Source organism: Dendrobates tinctorius, unplaced genomic scaffold (assembly GCF_039654945.1).
Source record: "Dendrobates tinctorius isolate UK_male_01 unplaced genomic scaffold, ASM3965494v1 ptg000231l, whole genome shotgun sequence".
Lineage (NCBI taxonomy): Eukaryota > Metazoa > Chordata > Amphibia > Anura > Dendrobatidae > Dendrobates > Dendrobates tinctorius.
In genome coordinates, this window is record NW_027361898.1 from 1,397,501 (window position 1) to 1,421,213 (window position 23,713).

General features: G+C 47.2%; 1 protein-coding gene across 3 annotated transcripts in view; it reads right to left on the minus strand.

The window, feature by feature from the left end:
- The window catches only part of FIBCD1 (fibrinogen C domain containing 1), a 135,695-nt gene extending 117,557 nt beyond the window's left edge, over nucleotides 1–18,138 (minus strand). The window contains exons 1-2 of one of the 3 annotated variants that reach the window (XM_073555932.1): nucleotides 18,025–18,138; nucleotides 13,090–13,167 (exon numbers count right to left, since the gene is read on the minus strand). In XM_073555932.1, coding sequence (XP_073412033.1) covers nucleotides 13,090–13,161 — 72 coding nt within the window. In that variant the 5' untranslated portion in view covers nucleotides 13,162–13,167; nucleotides 18,025–18,138. Of the gene's footprint in view, nucleotides 1–13,089; nucleotides 13,168–14,348; nucleotides 14,368–14,441; nucleotides 14,671–18,024 lie in introns of those variants that run through there. The other 2 variants (XM_073555933.1, XM_073555934.1) reach the window with 2 other exon arrangements.
- Nucleotides 18,139–23,713: the final 5,575 nt, after the last annotated feature.

Genomic DNA, 23,713 nt, shown 5'->3' on the forward strand with positions numbered 1-23,713 from the left:
TGTAATTATCCCGTACCCTGAGTGTCACCGTCATTATCCTGTACCCCGAGTGTCAGTGTCATTATCCTGCACCCTGAGTGTCGTCAGCATCATTATCCTGCACCCCGAGTGTCAGCATCATTATCCTGTACCTCGAGTGTCAGCGTCATTATCCTGTACCCCGAGTGTCAGTGTCATTATCCTGTACCCCCAGTGCCAGTATCATTATCCTGTAACCCGAGTGCCAGCATCATTATCCTGTAGCCCGAGTGTCAGCGTCATTATCCTGCACCCCGAGTGCTAACGTCATTACCTTGAAACCAGAGTGTCAGCGTTATTATCCTGTACCCCGAGTTTCAGCATCATTATCCTGTACCCCGAGTGTTGTCGTCATTATCATTTATCCCGAGTGTTGGCATCGTTATCCCGTACCCCAAGTGTTAGTCATTATCTCATATCCCGAGTGTCACCGTCATTGTCCTGTACCCCGAGTGTCAGCATCATTATCCTGTACCCCGAGTGTCAGCATCATTATCCTGTATCCCGAGTGCCATCATCAATATCCTGTACCCCGAGTGTCAGCATTATTATCCTGTACCCCAAGTGTGTGTCATTATCCTTCACTCCGAGTGCCAGCGTCATTATCCTGCACCCCGAGTGTCGGCATCATTATTCTGTACCCTGAGTGTCACCGTCATTATCCTGCACCCCGAGTGTCAGCATCATTATCCTGTAGCCCGAGTGTCAGCGTCATTATCCTGCACCCCGAGTGCTAACGTCATTACCTTGAAACCAGAGTGTCGGCGTTATTATCCTGTACCCCGAGTGTCAGCGTCATTATCCTATACCCTGAGTGTCAGTGTCATTATCCTGTACCCCGAGTGCCAGCATCATTATCCTGTACCCCTAGTGCCAGCGTCATTATCCTTCACCCCTAGTGCCAGCGTCATTATCCTGTACCCCGAGTGTCAGCATCATTATCCTATACCCCGAGTGCCAGCATCATTATCCTGTACCCCGAGTGTCAGCGTCATTATCCTTCACCCCTAGTGCCAGCGTCATTATCCTGCACCCCGCAAGTGTCAGTGTCATTATCCTATACCGAGTGTCAGTGTCATTATCCTGTACCCCAAGTGTCAGCGTCATTATCCTGTACCTGGAGTGCCAGCATCATTACCCTGTACCCCGAGTGTCAGCGTCATTATCCTTCACCCCGAGGGCCAGCGTCATTATCCTGCACCCCGAGTGACAGCATCATTATCCTGTACCCCGAGTGACAGCGTCATTATCCTGTACCCCGAGTGTCAGCGTCATTATCCTGTACCCCGAGTGTCAGCATCATTATCCTGCACCCCGAGAGTCAGTATCCTTATCCTGTACCCAGAGTGTCAGGATCATTATCCTGTACCCCGAGTGTCGTCGTCGTTATCATTTATCCCAAGTGTTGGCATCGTTATCCCGTACCCCAAATGTTAGTCATGATCTCATATTCCGAGTGTCACTGTAATTATCCCGTACCCTGAGTGTTACCGTCATTATCCTGTACCCCGAGTGTCAGTGTCATTATCCTGCACCCTGAGTGCCAGCATCATTATCCTGTACCCCAAGTGTCAGCGTCATTATCCTATACCGAGTGTCAGTGTCATTATCCTGTACCCCAAGTGTCAGCGTCATTATGCTGTACCTGGAGTGCCAGCATCATTACCCTGTACCGAGAGTGTCAGCGTCATTATCCTTCACCCCGAGGGCCAGCGTCATTATCCTGCACCCCAAGTGTCGGCATCATTATCCTGTACCCTGAGTGTCACCGTTATTATCCCGCACCCCGAGTGCCAGCATCATTATCCTGTACCCCAAGTGTCAGCGTCATTATCCTATACCCCGAGTGTCAGCGTCATTATCCTGTACCCCGAGTGCCAGCATCATTATCCTGTACCCCGAGTGTCAGCGTCATTATCCTTCACCCCTAGTGCCAGCGTTATTATCCTGCACCCCGAGTGCCAGCATCATTATCCTGTACCCCGAGTGTCAGTGTCATTATCCTTCACCCCGAGGGCCAGCGTCATTATCCTGCACCCCGAGGGCCAGCGTCATTTTCCTGCACCCAGAGTGCCAGCATCATTATCCTGTACCCCGTGTGTCAGCGTCATTATCCTATACCCTGAGTGTCAGTGTCATTATCCTGTACCCCAAGTGTCAGCGTCATTATCCTGTACCTGGAGTGCCAGCATCATTATCCTGTACCCCAAGTGTCAGCGTCATTATCCTGTACCTGGAGTGCCAGCATCATTATCCTGTACCCCGAGTGTCAGCATCATTATCTTGCACCCGAATGCCAGCGTCATTATCCTGCAAACCCGAGTGTTAGCGTCATTATCCTGTACCTTGAGTGCCAGCGTCATTATCCTGCACCCAGAGTGTCAGCATCATTATCCTGCACCCCGAGTGCAAGTGTCATTATCCTGTATACCCTCAGTGTTGGTGTTGTTGTCCGGCACCTCAAATATTGGCACCGTTATGCCCTATCCCACTTCTCCCTTCTTTTGTGACTTATCGTCAGGTTCGGATTCTCCATGTCTCCTCTTTTCATGTTTTCTCCGTCTCCTCCAGATCGTGAAATAATTTCTTTCCTTCCTCATCGTTGCAGATTCCTATAACCGGTCAGGAAATGTCCTGTGCAAATCCCACTACAATCTTCTGCATGGGCACACGAGGGATCAGCACAGAAACATTTACACTTAGATACAAACTTGTGGATTTTGCTTTCTTATCCCCGGATCCGGAGACGCGTTTGGTGCCGCAGAACACAGCAATATAAGCCAGAGCAAATCCCCTTGGAAAGTTGTTCCCATAGGAGGAAGACAGGGTTGTGGCGGCAGTGGGGGATGAGCTCACCGAACTTTAGAAGACAGAGGTTCTGACATAGAGAAGTAAAGAATAATGGTGCGAGCACCTTGGGAGGAGAAAGAGTTAATTTTCATGGCTGCGCACATGTTATGAGGCCAACTGACACTTATTAACCCTATAAATTTCTGCACATGACTGTCAACCCCTAATTTCCGGAGTGGATTCATGTGAAGACGGCAGAGGAAGGTTTGAACATGATGGAGGTTGTGGTGTTGTTATCACTCTCGTGTTCTGCTCTCAGTAACATAAGGTAATGACACTGCCAAAACCAACATATTGAGCGGTATCGGCACCAAGTGACACCCCAAACATGGCCGCAGGGGAACATCTTTCTGCAGATTCCCCCGATATTATCTGTAGCATCCGGCCCATGTAATATAGCGCCCCTAATGTTACCTGCAGCATCTGCTCCATGTGATACAGCACCCGCCGATGTTACCTGAAACATCCACCCGATATAATGCATTGCCTCGCGATGTTACCTGCAGCAGCCACCCCACATAATACAATGCCCCGCGATGTTACCTGCAGTATCCACCCCATATAATACAATTCACAGCGATGTTCCCTGCAGCATCCACCCATATAATAAAATGCCCCACAATGTTAACTGCAGCGTCCACCCCACATAATTCCCTGCAATGTTACCTGCAGCATCCACCCCATATAATACAATGCCCCTCGATGTTACCTGCAGCATCCACCCCACATAATACAATGCCCCCCGATGTTACCTGCAGCATCCATCCATTCCATATAATAATGCCCCATGATGTTATTTGCAGCATCCGCCCCACAAAATACATTGCCCGCTGATGGTACATGCAGCATCCATCCACCCCATATAGTAGTTTTCCCCAATGCTACCTGCAGAATCCACTTCATATAATGCAGCACCCCCGATGTTATTTGCAGCATCCACCTCACATGAGGATGCCCCTGATGTTACTTGCAGCATCCATCCCACATAATCCAGTGCCCCCCGATGTTACTTGCAGCATCCACCACATAGAATACGAGGGGCTGCTGATAAGTCTTTGGCTTTGTGAACTTTTTTTGTTTCTATGGTAATGAATGTTACAACACATGAAAGCCTTATGTGTCTAATATGTGTTTTCAAAATTTTGTATTTTTAGTTTGTGGCAACACAATGTTCTACGCACGCGGGAAAACAAAATGGCGGAGTCTAATGCGATATTCACAGCAAATGAGAGTAGAGGAGTGATAGAATTCTTGTTTCTGCAAGGATATTCATGGTGATATGTTGCAGACATTGGGGGATCAATGCTCTTCATATTCTACAGTTAAGAACTGGGTTGCCAAATTTAAAACGGGACACTTAAGCACCAAAGATGAGGAATGTCCTGGATGACCGAGAGTGGTTGTTGTTCCGGAGATAGTCGACGCTGTGCACAACCTCATACTGGAGAATCGGCGAATTTCAGCTAAAGTAATGGCAGACATCATGGGGATTTCCCGTGAACGTGTTTGTGTAATTATCCATGAACATTTGGACATGAAGAAGCTATCTGCAAAGTGGGTCCCCAAATGTTTGACAATAGATCAGAAAAGCATGCGAGTGAAAACTTCTCGGTCCATTTGTCAGCATTTCCAGACTGATAAAACTTCCTGGATCGACTGGTCACTATGGTCGAGACCTGGAGTTATTTGTATGACCCTGAAACCAAGGAGAAGTGGTTCTCCTCGTCCAAAGAAGTTCAGCAGGGCCGGCTCCAGGTTTTTGTGGGCCCCGGGCGAAAGTGTCTCAGTGGGCCCCTTTAACACGTACCGCAATTCATGATGCACAGATACGGCAAAGAAATATACCGTAGGTATAGCACAATGCCAAAGATATCACTTACTTCTTACATTACATGAGTGATATCTATTGTAAATTCTACAATAGCTCAGAAACGAGCAAATCCTCGCAGAACACAGTGCGTGCCCTAGTAGGGATTCAAAAGATTTCATTTAAGACCGGACAGTATAGAACTTCATACAGTATTCTGGGCATCACATAGTCTTCCATACAGTTTATTGGGCACCACATATTGCTTCATACAGAATAATGAGCCTCATATAATGCTCCATACAGAATAATGAGCCTCATATAATGCTCCATACAGAATAATGAGCCCCATATATTGCTCCATACAGAATAATGAGCCTCATATAATGCTCCATACAGAATAATGAGCCCCATATATTGCTGCATACAGAATAATGAGCCTCATATAATGCTCCATACAGAATAATGAGCCTCATATAATGCTCCATACATTATAATGAGCCCCAAATATTGCTTCATATAGAATAATGGGCGTCATATAATGCTCAATATAATGAGCCCCAAATATTGCTTCATACAGAATAATGGGCCTTATATAATGCTTCCTACAATATAATGAGCCCCAAATATTGCTTGATACAGAATAATGGGCCTCATATAATGCTCCATACAATATAATGAGCCCCAAATATTGCTTCATACAGAATAATGGGCCTCATATAATTCTCCATACAGTATAATGAGCCCCATATATTGCTGCATACAGAATAATGGGCCCCATATATTGCTTCATACAGAAAAGGGGTCCTCATATAATGCTCCTTACATAATAATGGTCTATACAGAATAATGGGCCCCATACAATGCTCCATACAGAAAATGGGCCTCATATAATGCTCCATACAGAATAATGGGCCCAATATAATGCTCCATACGGAATAACAGGCCCAATATAATGCTCCATACAGAATAATGGGTCCAATATAATGATCCATACAGAATAATGAGCCCCCATATAATGATCCATACAGAATAATGGGCCCCATATAATTCTTCATACAGTATAATGAGCCCCATATAATACTCCATACAGAATAATGGGCCCCATATATTGCTTCATACAGTATAAAGAGCCCCATATATTGCTTCATACAGAATAATGGGCCCCATATATTGCTTCATACAGAAAAAAGGTCCTCATATAATGCTTGTCATGATCCAAAGTGAACTTTTTTTCCTTTGGCTTGGTGCCAAAGTAGGTTGATTGTCCCCGGTGGCCATTAGAATTATTATACGTGGTGTCGTTTTTTCTAAGTTGCCCCGGTGGTGGTAAGTGGTATTTCACTTTAGTTTTAATGTGCACTTCTTACAAATCAGGTGTGAGGCTCTATAAAAGTTTCAGGTGTGTTTGATGATCGTTGGTGATATTGATAGTTCATCATTTGGGAAGCAAGCCTAGGGGATGAAGCAGCTGAATGAGAGTCCTGGGCAGCCCAGCCAGAGGGGTTGAGTCAGCTATGGAGTCTGCAGGGAGTGCTGGCATGGATTGGTGGAGTCCAACGATGTGGTCTGCAAGAAGGGCTGGCATGGCGTGGTGGAGTCACAGTTTATGGTGTCAGCAGGAAGTGCTTGCATGGCTTGGTGGAGTGGCGACTATGGTGAGAGTTGCACACAGCATGTTGGACTCGATTGCTGAAAACTGGACTCAAGCATGCTGGACTTATTGGCAGAAAAGTTGGACTCAAGCATGCTGGACTTATTGGCAGAAGCTGGACTCATCTTTGGGACTCTGTTTACTGGGCAGCTGCAACTGGTGGTGAATTCTGCTCCAAGGCTGCACTAGGGTGATGGATCCGGTTATGGTGATGGATCCGGTTGGAGAAGATGCACGCAGGTGGTGGGCTCTGTTGCTAGGAGCGTACGCAACAGAGCAAAGCTAAGTGGTGTTCCCCCTGTATTGTCATTTTCCCTTATGTGTGTTTAGTGCAGTGGTGTGATTAGTTTCCGCACCGACCAATTCCCTAGTAAGGGTTTAGGTGCAGGGCGAGTCAGGGTTTGAGGTACGTGTGCGCTGCCCGGTGCGGAACCGGCATAGGGAACGATAGGAGTGCAGGGACACTGACTCAGGGGAGTACAGGAGGTCTCCACGTCCCTATTCCCTATCGCAGGGCCCACCATTGTTATTGTTACCCAGGTTTCCCCTTTATTATTTAAATTCGCCTTACTGGAGGCGGGGTTTCCAGTCTACTGTATATATAACGTGTATTACCTAAATTCGCCAGTTGGAGGCGGTGTATCCAGCTGCACGTTTTATTATTTAAATTCGCCCTACTGGAGGCGGTGTATCCAGGGTCACGCGTGTCATGGGTTCGCCTTGCGGTACTCGCTGCGTCCAGACACACGTGACCGTGACATTGCTCCTTACATAATAATGGGCATCATATAATGGTCTATACAGAATAATGGGCCCCATACAATGCTCCATACAGGACTCCATACAGAAAATGGGCCTCATATAATGCTCCATACAGAATAATGGAAACCATATAATGCTCCATACAGAATAATGGGTCCAATATAATGCTCCATACAGAATAACAGGCCCAATATAATGCTCCATACAGAATAATGAGCCCAATATAATGATCCATTCAGAATAATGGGCCCCATATAATGCTCCATACAGAATAATGGACAACATAATACTTCATACAGAATGGGCCCCATATAATGCTCCATACAGAATAGGCCCCATACATTGCTCCATACAGAACTGGCCCCATATAATACTCCATAAAGAATAATGGACATCATATAATGCATCATACAGAATAATGGGCCCCATATAATGCTCCATACAGAATAATGGACACCATGTAATGCTCCAAACAGGATAATGGGCCCAATATAATGCTCCATACTGGATAATGGGCCCCATATAATGCTCCATACAGCATAATGGTCCCCATATAATGCTCTATACTGGATAATGGGCCCCATATAATGCTCCATACTGGATAATGGGCCCCATATAATGCTCCATACTGGATAATGGGACCCATATAATGCTCCATACAGGATAATGGGCCCCATATATTGCTCCATACTGGATAATGGGCCCTACATATTGCTCCATACAGGATAATGGGCCCCATATAATGCTCCATACAGGATAATGGGCCCCATATAATGCTCCATACTGGATAATGGGCCTCATATAATGCTCCATACAGAATAATAGACACCATGTAATGCTCCGAACAGGATAATGGGCCCCATATAATGCTCCGTACTGGATAATGGGCCCCATATAATGCCCCATAGAGAATAATGGGCTCATTCTCCCCCGCTAGGCTCATTCTCCCCCGCTCACTCTCATCTCCCCCGGCTCACTCTCATCTCCCCTGGGGGCTGGGCTCATTCTCCCCCGGGCCCTCCCCGCTCATTTTCTCCCCCCCCCCGAGCACCGCCGCTCATTCTCAACGCCACTCCCCTGAGTCCAGGCGCCGGTAACTTTTTCCTTTGAGAGCGTGTGGTCACGTGGTACCGCACATTAATGACAAGAATATGGGCGCCATGCCTATGGGAGAGGAGTGGCGTCGATATTCAGGACCTTAATGAGTGGTAACATGTGGACCGCGTGCTCTCACAGGAAAAAAGATGGTGGTCAGTATGATGTTGGGCGGAGAGCGGAGGGCAGAGGGTGGAGAGCAGGAGACCGACCCTGGACTTATAAATTAAAAAAAAACTTGTTTAGGTGTCGAGTGCCCCCCCCCACCCCCGTCTCACCAGGGCCCCTGCACTTGCCCGGGGAAGCCGGGTGCTGACGCCAGCCCTGAAGTTCAGGGTGCAAAAATCAGCCACTAAGGTGATGGCGTCTGTGTTCTGGGATAAGGAGGGCATGCTGCTAGTGGACTACCTTCAAGAGGGTTTCACCATCAATGCAAGGTATAACATTGGACCAATTGAATGCAGCTCTGAATGCCAAAAGGCGCGGCAAGCCGTCCAAAGGAATCTTGTTCCTGCAAGACAATGTCTCAGCTCACACTGCACAAGCGTCCAAGGCAAAACTGGCGGAGCTGGGCTTCCAGCAGGATGACCACCCACCTTGTTCACCAGATCGACTGTAGCTCCCTCCGAGTATCATCTGTTTCCAAACCTGAAGAAACACCTCAAGGGTACCAAATTTCACACCATTTCTGATGCCATAGCTGTTATGGGTGCCTGGTTTGAGGCACAACCAAAATCCTTCTTTTTGCAAGGCTTATAGAACTTGGAATACCAATGTAAGAAGTGTGTTGACATCAGTGGAGAATATGTGGAATAAATGTAAAGTTTCATCTTCCTATCTCATTTCTTTCTGGGTAAAGCCAAAGACTTATCAGCAGCCCCTCGGAATTCCCTCGATATCACCTGCAGAATACGCTTCATGTAATGCAGCACCCCCGATGTTACCTGCAGCATCTGCCCCACATAATACAATGCCCCCCGATGTTACCTACAGCATCCACCCTATATAATGTACCCTAATGTTATTTGCAGCATCAGCCCCACATAATACAGTGCCCCCTGATGTTACTTGCAGCATCCACCCCACACATGCTTCTTGCAGCATCTGTAACAATATAGTGCCCCTTTGATGTTACCTGCAACATCCGTTCTATATAATAGTGTCCCCCGATGTTACCTGCAGAATTCGCTCCATATAATATTGTGCTCCCCTATATTACCTGCAGCATGCACTCCATATAATACAGTGCCCCCTGATGTTACCTGCAGCATCTACTCCGTATAATACAGTGCCCCCTGATGTCACCTGCAGCATCTACTCCATATAATACTGTCCCCCCTATATTACCTGCAGCATCCCCCTATATAATACAGTGCCCTCTAGTGATACCTGCAGCATTTGACCCATACATTGCAGCGCCCCCCGATGTTACTCGCAGCATCTGCAATAATACTATGTCCCTGATATTACCGGCAGCATCTGCCCCATATATTACAAAGCCCCCAGATGTTATTTGTACATCTGCAATGATACAGTGCTTCCCAATGTTACCTGCAGAATCAGCACCACATAATACAGTGAACCCCAATGTTACCTACAGCATCCGCCCTACACTGCAGATCTCAACAGCCGATGATCAGTCATGAGGCCCAGACAGTCCACATCACTCCTCCGACTTGTCCACACAACCTGCTATCGGAAAAAGGATTGACCTCTGCAGTAGATCAATGCTCGGCTCATCCCCACCGCTCAAACTGCGAAAATCCTCTGCATATTATGCTTCTAAAGGAAAACTCCTATACAGCGAAGCCATAAAGAAGTGATTACAAAAATGCTCAGAGCTCCATGATCTCAGTATCTGCACTCCATGCACAGATCTCTCGTCTTAGTACCTGCATTCCGTGCACAGAGCTTTCTGGTCTTAGAACCTAGACTACCTGCACAGAGCTCCCCGTTCTTAGTACCCGCACTCCGTGCACAGAGCTCCCTGGTCTTAGTACCAGCACTCCTTGCACAGAGCTCCCTGATCTTAGTACCTAGTCTCCCCACACAGAGCTCCCTGGTCTTAGTACCTGCACTCCAAGCACAGAGCTCCTTGGTTTTAATACATAGACTCTCTGCACAGAGCTCCCTGGTCTTAGCACCTGGACTTCCCGCACAGAGCTCCTTGGTCTCAGTACCTGCATTCCCTGCACAGAGCTCCCTGGTTTTAGTACCTAGACTCCCAGCACAGAGCTCTCTGGTGTTGGTACCTAGACTCCCCACACAGAGCTCCCTTGTCTTAGTACCTACACTCCCTACACAGGGATCTCTGGTCTTAGTACCTAGGCTGGGCTGCCCGCACTGAGCTCTCTGGTCTTAGTACCTAGACTCCCTGCAAAAAGGACCCTGGTCTTACTACCTGCACTACCTGCACAGAGCTCCCTGGACTTAGCACCTGTACTCTTTGGTCTCAGCATCGAGACTCCCTACACAGAGCTACCTGGTTTTAGTACCAGCACTCCCCACACACGGCTGTCTGGTCTTAGTATCTAAGTTGCCCGCACAGAGCTCCCTGGTCTTAATACTTAGATTCCCTGCACAGAGCTCCCTGGTTTTAGTACCTAGACTCCCTGCACAGAGGTCCCTGGTCTTAGTACCTGTACTCCCTGCTCAGAGCTCCCTGGTTTCAGTACCTAGACTCCAGCACAGAGCTCTCTGGTGTTGGTACCTAGACTCCTTTCACAGAGGTCCCTGGTTTTAGTACCTGTACTCCCTGCACAGAGCTCCCTGGTCTTGGTATCTAGACTCCCTGCAAAAAGGTCCCTGGTCTTACTACCTGCACTCCCTGCACAGAGCTCTCTGGTCTTAGTATCCAGACTCCCTGCACAGAGCTACCTGGTTTTAGTACCAACACTCCCGACACAGGGCTCTGGTCTTAGTACCTAGGCTCCCCGCACAGAGCTCCCTGGTCTTAGTTATTAGACTTCCTGCACAGAGCTCCCTGGTCTTAGTACATAGACTCCCTGCAAAGAACTCTCAGGTCTTTGTACCTAGACTCCCTGTACAGAGCTCCCTGGTCTTAGTACCTAGACTCCCTGCACAGAGCTCTCTCGTCTTTGTACCTGGACATCCCTCACAGACTTCCTTGGTCTTAGTACCCAGACTCCCTGCACAGAGCTTCTGCCACGTCCTTTGATTCCAGGCACTGCTCACGTTTTCCCCAGATTTCCTTGTATTGCTGAAGCTTATGAATACAATACCACGGGGCAGTGACGGATATTTCTAGATTACCCTAAGGTCGGATATCAGTGGCTGCACACAGAGCACTGTACGGTTTTCTACCTTAATGAAATAACATTACTGATTTAATTACCGTCTGACTCTGGCTGTAGTCATGGGTGCAGGCGGTGGGGGTCTTATTCAAATTTATTCTAGAAGGTGAAAATGTATGATCCGTGACATCACTAGAGGGGGTTTGGCCTCAAGACATTTACATACGGAACAAAACATGAAGAAATGTAACAGTGGGAACACCCAGAGGGTCTTGTCCCTTCAAGAGAGAGTCGTAAAAAATGGGGTTCAAATACCTTGAAGTAAAGCAATCCAAGTAATGAGATCTCTGTGGCCCTATGTGCTCTCTGTTCTTTATTTCTGAGTGCTCACAGGCCTTTACAAACAAGTCATCTGTCATTCATCCAGCGAGACCGCGGTTATCCCTTCACTTACACTGATATGCAGCTCAGCATAGTAACATGTACTGATGGAGCAGAGCTGGCGCTCTCATTTCTGAGAGAAGGTAGTGTGGTAGCTGTCACCCGCAGTCCTATGTAACACCACAGATAACACAGTAATAACTTGGAGTACAGATAATGTAGTACATGTCACCTGCAGTCCTATGTAACATCACCAATAACACAGTGATAAGTCTGAGTGAGGATTATGTAGTGATTGTTGCCTGCATTCTTATGTAACACCATAGATAACACAGTGATATCTGTACTCAGAGAAGCTAGAGAGTTAACGTAGTAGCTGTCACTTGCAGTCCTATGTAACACCTACAAATAAAAGTAATAATTATCTGAATACAGATAATGTAATACATGGTACCTTCAGTCCTATGTAACAACACAAATGACAGAGATAACTCAACTGAGTATAGTTAATGTAGTATGGGTCACCTGCAGTCCTATGCAACTCAACAGATAACACAGTGATAACTCTCTCAGTACAGATAATGTAGTAGATGTTAGCTGCAGTCCAATGTAACACCACAGATAACACAGTGATAACTCTCTAGCATAGAAAATGTAATCAAAGTTAGCTGCAGTCCTATGTAACACCACAGATAACACAGTGATAACTCTGAGTACAGATAATGTAGTACATATCACAGGCAGTCCCCTGTAACACCAGTGATAACACAGTGATTACTCTCGAGTATAGTGTAACAGATGTTACCTGAAGTCCTATGTAACACCACAGATAAGTGATAACTCTTGAGTATAGATAATGTAATACATGTTATCTACAGTCCTATGTAACACCACAGATAACAGTGATAACCCTGTAAGTGCAGATAATGTAGATGTCACCCGCAGTCCTATGTAACACCAGAGATAACACAGTGATAACTCGCCGAGGACAGATAATGCAGTAGACGTTACCTACAGTCCTATGTAACATCACAGATAACAGCGATAACCCTGTGAGTGCAGATAAAGCAGTAGATGTCACCTGCAGTCCTAGCTAATGACACAGTGATAACTCTCTAAGTGCAGATAATGTAGATGTCACCTGCAGTCCTATGTAACGCCACAGATAACATATCATGAGTAATCGCTGCATTAACTTCTGCTTTGCTATACCTGTGTATAGTGAAACTACACTTGTAGTCACAAGACGTACATCAGAGTGCTCTTACCTGGGACTTCTCCTGCACTGCGTCCTCCATTTGCGAGGTTCCCCCGATATTTTTCCACCGGTCACTTCCCATGGTCAGCTATTAGAATGTAAATAGCTGGCGTTAACGATTTCACAACTACACCTATCTAATCTGCTCTTAAAACCAAAGCATTATAGACAAGATCATGAAATTCAGGACCTGGGACAGTGGCAGAGCCACAGCTCTGCTACATACATATCAATGAGTGACAGTCCCACAGATGTAGTAGAGCTCTGTTTGTCAGATGCATCGTAAGGTCTGGATCACACTTCCGTTTTTTAAAATCCGTCTAAATCCGTCGTTTTCCGTTAAAAAACGGATCCGCCATTTTTTTTGAGGATCCGTTTTTTTGTCCCATAGACTTCCATTAGCGGCTACCGCGGATCCGTCAAAAAAATGGATCCCTTTGCATCCGTTTGCGGCAAAACGGATCCGTTTTTTCACACTTTGACAGATGCATGCGGATGCCAAAAAACGGATATGTGAAACAGGCCTTATTATAGTCTAGAAACCTCATCTCACAGAACAGCCACTGCGGACACAGTGGAGCTGAGGTTGTTGCACACCCAAGTGGAAAAAGCGTCAGCTCTGCTACACCTGCAGCCAAGTCTTTCCCGCACTTCAGTATCTGGGCAGCACGTTATCACTACTCTGACACTTGACATCTCACAATCAATAGAAAAGAGTGAAGTGACAGCCGACAGCGGGCACCACCAGTGATCACACACTGCACCCGCACCCACTGAATACATATATATATGGGGTGTATCACCCCATCACTACATGGGGATATCCAACCTGTTATATATGTATATACTCCAGCGGCACATGATATATAATAATGCACCAGACATGTACATCTAGTGATGGAGTGTAAAGAATGAGAATGGCATGAAAAACACAGAATGACGAGACAAGGAAGGAATGAAGGAGACACATAGATAGATAGATAGATAGATAGATAGATAGACTTGACAAAGACCGTGCTGTGAGGTTGAAACGTTGCACCACTTGGCGCTGGATAAAAGTCCACAATTTTCCCTTTAACTGGAGTGCTGCTGTTTTTTTCTATTTGTATTTTTGCGTTGGACAACCGCATTATTCTGGACTATTGCACCCAAAATCTGCTCAAGTTTGTGCTGCAATCTGCTTTTTCTATTTAGATAGATAGATAGATATGGGATAGATAGATGATAGATAGACAGACAGATAGATAGATGGATGAGATGGATACATACAGTACATGTGAGGTAGATCAGATTCAGACATTGTAGATAACTTCACCCGGATTTCTCACGTTCCACCATACAAGCCTCTATAGTCAGTTATACCCCTTGTCAGGAGCGGATCAGGTCCTGCAGCTGCTGGGAGGAAGCGGTGTAATACCCCTGATTCCTTCTCCAAGATTATTCTTCTGTCAGTGTCCCTCTCACTGATCCCACTGTCACCCTTCTCTTGATCCCCCGACACCTTTTCCCTGATCCCTCTGTTACACATCTCACTATACCGTTTCTCCTCTCAATTCCCTTGTCATCCTTTTCCCTGATCCCGTCCTCCCTCTCTTAAATACCGTGACCCCTCTCCCGCATGACTGTCAGCCATCTCCCGATCCCCCGTCACAATTCACCTTGATCTCTGTCATCCCTCTCTTAATTTCCATCTTCCATCTGCCTAATCGCCGCCACCAATTTCCACAATCCCCCCATCACCCCTCTTGATCTCCGTCAACCAGCCTTTGATCTCAGTCCCCCCTCTATTAATCCCAAAGTCCTTCATTGATCCCCCCGTCAACCCTCTTCTGATCCCCTGCCACCACTTTTCGGATCCCCTATCACCCCTCTATCCATCACCCATCCTCCCGATCTACATGTCACCCCTCTAATGATCCCTCTTTACAGTTCCCTGTCACTACTCTCCTGGAACAGCAGTCAACTATCTATTGATCCCCCTCTTTCAACCCTCAATTGATTGCTTTCTCATCAATCTCCTGATCCCCAGTCACTCCTCTCTTGGTCACCCTTTCATTCCTCTCCTGTTCCCTGTCATCCCTCTTTTCGCCCACCTTATCCCTCACTTGGTCACCGTCAACCCTCTCTTCATTCCCCTGTCCCTCTCCTGATCCTCCTGTCACCCTTATGTTGATCCCTGTCACCCTTTTCCTGATCCCTCTATCACCATTCTATTATTCCCCTGACAATCCTGTATTATTTGCCCTATTGCCCCTCTCATGTTTCCTCCTGTCACCGTTCTACAATTCCACCTCTCATCACTTTCTTGGTACCCCTATCACTCCTTTCGTTTCCTTTTATTCCTCTCTTCTGATCCCAGTCACCTCTCTCTCCTGATCCCTATGTCACACTTCTATTGGTCCCCCTGACCCTCTCTCTTGATTCCCGTCACCCCTCTCCTGGTCCTGTCACACCTCTCTTCATTACCCCGTCAGCCCTCTCTCTTAGTCCCCCTGTCCCCTCTCTTGTTCCATCTTTTACCCCACTCCTGATCCTTCTGTCCCCTTGGTTGGTCCCCCTGTCATACCTCTCTTGGTCCCCCCTTATCCCTCTCTCCTGATCTACGTGTCCCCACTCTTGGTCCCTCTGTCACCTCTCTTGATCACCTTGTCACTTCTTCTGATCCCCTTGTCACCGCTCTCTTGGATCACCTACCACCCCTCTTTTGGCAACCCTATACCCTCTGTTGGTCCATGTTACACCTATTTTGGTTCCCCTGTAACCCCTTTCCCCTTGTCACCCCTCTCTTGGTCCCACTGATCCCACCGTCCCTTCCCTTCATCTCCTTGTCACCCTTCTCCTGATCCCCCTGTCACCCCTGTGTTGGTCCCCCTGTCACCTCTCCTAATACCATCTCCTCTCTTGATCCCCTTGCCACCCCTCTCTTGATCCACCAGTCACCCATCTCTTTGGTTCCCCTGTCACCCCTCTCTTGGTCTCCCTGTCATCCCTCTCTTGGTCCCGTCATCACTCCCTTGGTCCCCCTGTCACTCCTCTCTCAGTCCCCATGTCATCCCTCTCTGGGTCCCCCTGTCACTCCTCTCTGGGTCCCCCTGTCACCCCTCTCTGGGTCCCCCTGGACCTCTCTGGGTCCCCGTCACCCCTCTTTGGGTCTCTGTCATCCCTCTCTACATCTCCCTATCACCCTTCTCTGGGTCCCTGTCATCCCTCTTTGGGTCCGTCATTCCTCTCTAGGTCCCCTGTCACCCCTCTTTGGGTCCCCCTGTCACCCATCTCTGTCCCCCTATCACCCTTCTCTTGGTCCCCGTCACCCCCTCTGGTCCCCTCTTCACCCCTCACTGGGTCCCCCTGTCACCCCTCTCTTGGTCCCTTCACCCCTCTCTGGGTCCCCCCGTCACCCCTCACTGGGTCCCCCCGTCACCCCTCTCTTTGTCCCCCCTTCACCCCTCTCTGGGTCCCCCCCGTCACCCTGCTCTGGGTCCCCCCGTCACCCTTCTCTGGGTCCCCCCGTCACCCCTCTCTGGGTCCCCCCGTCACCCCTCTCTGGGTCCCCCCGTCACCCCTCTCTGGGTCCTCCCGTCACCATTCTCTTGGTCCTACCTTCACCCCTCTCTGGGTCCCCCGTCACCCCTCTCTGGATCCCCCCGTCACCCCTCTCTGGGTCCCCCCGTCACCGACCTCTGAGTCCCCCCGTCACCCTTCTCTGGGTCCCCCCGTCATCCCTCTCTGGATCCCCCCGTCACCCCTCTCTGGGTCCCCCCGTCACCGACCTCTGAGTCCCCCCGTCACCCTTCTCTGGGTCCCCCCGTCATCCCTCTCTGGATCCCCCCGTCACCCCTCTCTGGGTCCCCCCGTCACCGACCTCTGAGTCCCCCCGTCACCCTTCTCTGGGTCCCCCCGTCACCCCTCTCTGGGTCCCCCCGTCACCCCTCTCTGGGTCCCCCCGTCACCCCTCTCTGGGTCCCCCCGTCACCGACCTCTGAGTCCCCCCGTCACCCTTCTCTGGGTCCCCCCGTCATCCCTCTCTGAGTCCCCCCTGTCACCCCTCTCTGGGTCCCCCCGTCACCCCTCTCTGGGTCCCCCGTCACCATTCTCTTGGTCCTACCTTCACCCTTCTCTGGGTCCCCCGTCACCATTCTCTTGGTCCTACCTTCACCCCTCTCTGGGTCCCCCGTCACCCCTCTCTGGATCCCCCCGTCACCCCTCTCTGGGTCCCCCCGTCACCGACCTCTGAGTCCCCCCGTCACCCTTCTCTGGGTCCCCCCATCACCCTTCTCTGAGTCCCCCCGTCACCCCTCTCTGGATCCCCCCGTCACCCCTCTCTGGGTCCCCCCGTCACCCCTCTCTGGGTCCCCCCGTCACCCCTCTCTGGGTCCCCCCGTCACCGACCTCTGAGTCCCCCCGTCACCCTTCTCTGGGTCCCCCCTGTCATCCCTCTCTGAGTCCCCCCTGTCACCCCTCTCTGGGTCCCCCCGTCACCCCTCTCTGGGTCCCCCGTCACCATTCTCTTGGTCCTACCTTCACCCTTCTCTGGGTCCCCCCGTCACCCCTCTCTGGGTCCCCCCGTCACCCCTCTCTGGGTCCCCCCGTCACCCCTCTCTGGGTCCCCCGTCACCCCTCTCTGGGTCCCCCTGTCACCCCCTTCGTACGGTTGAACTTTACAGTAATCCCTGCAGCCTCAGCTCTTTATTCTGCAATCTGCTTGTCTGGGAATTTTATGAGCAGGAGCGAGAACAGGATACCAGAGCCCGGCGTTCAGGGGAGCTGGGAGTGCAGGAGGGCACCGGGGGATCCCGGGAATACAGAGAGCGGGGGCTCCCGCCGGCTCCGCAGCCCCCGCAGATCCTGTTCCCGGAGGAAGCTGCTGCCACGATCCCCAGTCTGCGGCTGCACGGAGCCCGGTCCCGGCCGGATGCGGTTGCACGGTGCGGGGAGCAGGACTCACCTCAGCGCGTCCAGCACACGGGAGATGCGTCCTCCATCCGCGCAGCCTCCTCTGTCCCAGCCCCGGCTCTGCTCACACATGCGGCTCACACCGGCTGGGGGCAGTACTGAGAGCTCTGCCAATGACAGCGACACCAGAGGCAGCAGAGCCGGCTGTGCCATTAACTCCTCACCAGCTGAGCGCTGACTGCACAGCGTGCAGCCCCATGTAAGTAATCCGCAGTCCTATGTCAGGCATGCATTGTATGGTACCAGCAATTATGTGCAAGTAACATAATGTCATACATAGTACCCTCAGTCCTATGTAAGTAATGTACTACATATTGCCACCAGGCCCATGCAAGCAATTTAGAGCAATATAATTTGTTGTACCCTAAGTACTATGTAAGTGTGTAACGTGTCACCTACAGTCCTATGGAAGTATTGTAGTATAATGTAATGTCACCAGTAGTCCTATGCAAGTAATGCAATGTAATATATGGTACCCACAGACCCATGTAAATAGTCCTATGCAAGTAATGTAAGATCTGCCATCTGCAGTCCTGTGTAAGGAATGTACTGCATGTACAATACAGATAACACATGGATAACTCAGATAATGTAGTAGATGTCACCTGCAGTCCTATGTAACACCACAGATAACAGTTATAACTCGTTGAGTACAGATAATGTAGTAGATGTCGTGTGCAGTCCTATGTAACACCACAGATAGCATAATGATAACTCTCTGGGAACAGATAATGTAGTAGATGTCACCTGCAGTCCTATGTAATATCACAGATAACACAGTGATAACTGTCAGCAGAGATAATGTATTAGATGTCACCTGCAGTCCTATGTAACACCACAGATAATACAGTGATAACTCTCTGAGAACAGATAATATAGTAGATGTTACCTGTAGTCCTACGTAACACTATACAGTTGTGGCCAAAAGTATTGACACCCCTGCAATTTTGTCAGATAATACTCAGTTTCTTCCTGAAAATGATTGCAAACACAAATTCTTTGGTATTATTATCTTCATTTAATTTGTCTTAAATGAAAAAAAACACAAAAGAGAATGAAGCAAAACATTGATCATTTCACACAAAACTCCAAAAATGGGCCAGACAAAAGTATTGGCACCCTCAGCCTAATACTTGGTTGCACAACATTTAGCCAAAATAACTGCAACCAACCGCTTCCGGTAACCATCAATGAGTTTCTTACAATGCTCTGCTGGAATTTTAGACCATTCTTCTTTGGCAAACTGCTCCAGGTCCCTGATATTTGAAGGGTGCCTTCTCCAAACTGCCATTTTTAGATCTCTCCACAGGTGTTCTATGGGATTCAGGTCTGGACTCATTGCTGGCCACCTTAGAAGTCTCCAGTGCTTTCTCTCAAACCATTTTCTAGTGCTTTTTGAAGTGTGTTTTGGGTCATTGTCCTGCTGGAAGACCCATGACCTCTGAGGGAGACCCAGCTTTCTCACACTAGGCCCTACATTATGCTGCAAAATTTGTTGGTAGTCTTCAGACTTCATAATGCCATGCACACTGTCAAGCAGTCCAGTGCCAGAGGCAGCAAAGCAACCCCAAAACATCAGGGAACCTCCGCCATGTTTGACTGTAGGGACTGTGTTTTTTTCTTTGAATGCCTCTTTTTTTCTCCTGTAAACTCTATGTTGATGCCTTTGCCCAAAAAGCTCTACTTTTGTCTCATCTGACCAGAGAACATTCTTCCAAAACGTTTTAGGCTTTTTCATGTAAGTTTTGGCAAACTCAGCCTGGCTTTTTTATGTCTCGGGTAAGAAGTGGGGTCTTCCTGGGTCTCCTACCATACAGTCCCTTTTCATTCAGACGCCGACGGATAGTACGGGTTGACACTGTTGTACCCTCGGACTGCAGGGCAGCTTGAACTTGTTTGGATGTTAGTGGAGGTTCTTTATCCAACATCCGCACAATCTTGCGTTGAAATCTCTTGTCAATTTTTCTTTTCCGTCCACATCTAGGGAGGTTAGCCACAGTGCCATGGGCTTTAAACTTCTTGATGACACTGCGCACGGTAGACACAGGAACATTCAGGTCTTTGGAGATGGACTTGTAGCCGTGAGATTGCTCATGCTTCCTCACAATTTGGTTTCTCAAGTCCTCAGACAGTTCTTTGGTCTTCTTTCTTTTCTCCATGCTCAATGTGGTACACACAAGGACACAGGACAGAGGTTGTGTCAACTTTAATCCATGTCAGCTGGCTGCAAGTGTGATTTAGTTATTGCCAACACCTGTTAGGTGCCACAGGTAAGTTACAGGTGCTGTTAATTACACAAATTAGAGAAGCATCACATGATTTTTCCAACAGTGCCAATACTTTTGTCCACCCTCTTTTTATGTTTGGTATGGAATTATATCCAATTTGGCTTTAGGACAATTCTTTTTGTGTTTTTTCATTTAAAGGGAATCTGTCACCCCTTTTTTGAGATATCATATAATGATATCATTCAGTTGTGTGTCACATAAGGATTCTCTTGGTACTTTTGCTTCCCCCTGACCCCGCACCTTTCATGCATAAATACCTTGTTTATATCGGTTCAGATGTATGTAAACTGCCGGTGTGCGGTCCGATGGGCGGGGCTTATTCACCTGCTCCCCCCTCCCTGTCTTACTCTACGCATTTCTTCTTGTGTAGAGCAAGACAGGGAGGGGGGAGCAGGTGAATAAGCCCCGGACAGCAGACCGGACCGTGGCAGTTTACATACATCTGAACCGATATAAACAAGGTATTTATGCATGAAAGGTGCGGGGTCAGGGGGAAGCAAAAGTACCAAGAGAATCCTTATGTGACACGCAACTGAATGATATCATTATATGATATCTCAAAAAAGGGGTGACAGATTCCCTTTAAGACAAATTAAATGAAGATAACAATACCAAAGAATTTGTGTTTGCAATCATTTTCAGGAAGAAACTGAGTATTATCTGACAGAATTGCAGGGTGTCAATACTTTTGGCCACAACTGTATAGCACAGTGATAACACTCTGAATACAGATAATGTAGATGTCACATGCAGTCCTATGTAACATCGCAGATAACACAGTGATAGCTGTCTGAGTACAGATAGTGTAGATCTTGCCTGCAGTCCTATGTAACACCAGAGATAACACAGTGATAACTCTGAGTACAGATAATGTAGTAGATGTCACCTGCAGTCCTATGTAATGTCACAGATAGCACAGTGATAAGTCATTGAGTACAGACAATGTAGATGTCAACTGCAGTCCTATGTAACACCACAGATAACACAGTGATACTCTCTGAGCACAGATATGAAGTAGAGGTCACCTGCAGTCCTATGTAATAACACAGTGATAACTCTCAGTAGAGATAATGTATTAGATGTAACCTGCAGTCCTATGTAACACCACAGATAACACAGTGACAACTGAGTACAGATAATGTAGATGTCAACTGCAGTCCTATGTAACACCACAGATAACACAGTGATAACTCATTGAGTGCAGATAATATAGTAGATGTTACCTGCAGTCCTATGTAACAACACAGATAACACAGTGATAACTCATTGAGTACAGTATAGATAATGTAGTAGCTGTCACCTGCAGTCCTATGTAACACCACAGATAGCACAGTGATGTCATTGAGTACAGATAATGTAGATGTCAACTGCAGTACTATGTAACACCACAGATAACACAGTGACAACTGAGTACAGATAATGTAGATGTCAACTGCAGTCCTATGTAACACCACAGATAACACAGTGATAACTCATTGAGTGCAGATAATATAGTAGATGTTACCTGCAGTCCTATGTAACAACACAGATAACACAGTGATAACTCATTGAGTACAGTATAGATAATGTAGTAGCTGTCACCTGCAGTCCTATGTAACACCACAGATAGCACAGTGATGTCATTGAGTACAGATAATGTAGATGTCAACTGCAGTACTATGTAACACCACAGATAACAGTGATAACTCATTGAGTACAGATAATATAGATGTTACCTGCAGTCCTATGTAACACCACAGCTAACACAGTGATAACTCACTGAGTACAGTATAGATAATGTAGTAGATGTTACCTGCAGTCCTATGTAACACCACAGATAACACAGTGATACTCTCTGAGCACAGATATGAAGTAGAGGTCACCTGCAGTCCTATGTAATAACACAGTGATAACTCTCAGTAGAGATAATGTATTAGATGTCACCTGCAGTCCTATGTAACACCACAGATAACAGTGATAACTGAGTACAGATAATGTAGATGTCAACTGCAGTCCTATGTAACACCACAGATAAACACAGTGATAACTCATTGAGTGCAGATAATATATTAGATGTTACCTGCAGTCCTATGTAACACCACAGATAACACAGTGATAACTCATTGAGTACAGTATAGATAATGTAGTAGATGTTACCTGCAGTCCTGTGTAACACCACAGATAACACAGTGATACTCTGTGAGCACAGATATGAAGTAGAGGTCACCTGCAGTCCTATGTAATAACACAGTGATAACTCTCAGTAGAGATAATGTATTAGATGTCACCTGCAGTCCTATGTAACACCACAGATAACACAGTGACAACTGAGTACAGATAATGTAGATGTCAACTGCAGTCCTATGTAACACCACAGATAACACAGTGATAACTCATTGAGTGCAGATAATATATTAGATGTTACCTGCAGTCCTATGTAACACCACAGATAACACAGTGATAACTCATTGAGTACAGTATAGATAATGTAGTAGCTGTCACCTGCAGTCCTATGTAACACCTCAGATAGCACAGTGATGTCATTGAGTACAGATAATGTAGATGTCAACTGCAGTCCTATGTAACACCACAGATAACACAGTGATAACGCATTGAGTACAGATAATATAGTAGATGTTACCTGCAGTCCTATGTAACATCACAGATAACACAGTGATACTCTCTGAGCACAGATATGAAGTAGAGGTCACCTGCAGTCCTATGTAATAACACAGTGATAACTCTCAGTAGAGATAATGTATTAGATGTCACCTGCAGTCCTATGTAACACCACAGATAACACAGTGACAACTGAGTACAGATAATGTAGATGTCAACTGCAGTCCTATGTAACACCACAGATAACACAGTGATAACTTATTGAGTGCAGATAATATAGTAGATGTTACCTACAGTCCTATGTAACACCACAGATAACACAGTGATAACTCATTGAGTACAGTATAGATAATGTAGTAGCTGTCACCTGCAGTCCTATGTAACACCACAGATAGCACAGTGATAAGTCATTGAGTACAGATAATGTAGATGTCAACTGCAGTCCTATGTAACCACAGATAACACAGTGATAACTCATTGAGTACACATAATGTAGTAGATGTTACCTGCAGTCCTATGTAACACCACAGATAACACAGTGATAACTCATTGAGTACAGTATAGATAATGTAGTAGATGTTACCTGCAGTCCTATGTAACAGCACAGATAACACAGTGATACTCTCTGATCACAGATATGAAGTAGAGGTCACCTGCAGTCCTATATAATAACACAGTGATAACTCAGTAGAGATAATGTATTAGATGTCACCTGCAGTCCTATGTAACACCACAGATAATACAGTGATAACTCTCTGAGAACAGATAATGTAGTAGGTGTTACCTGCAGTCCTA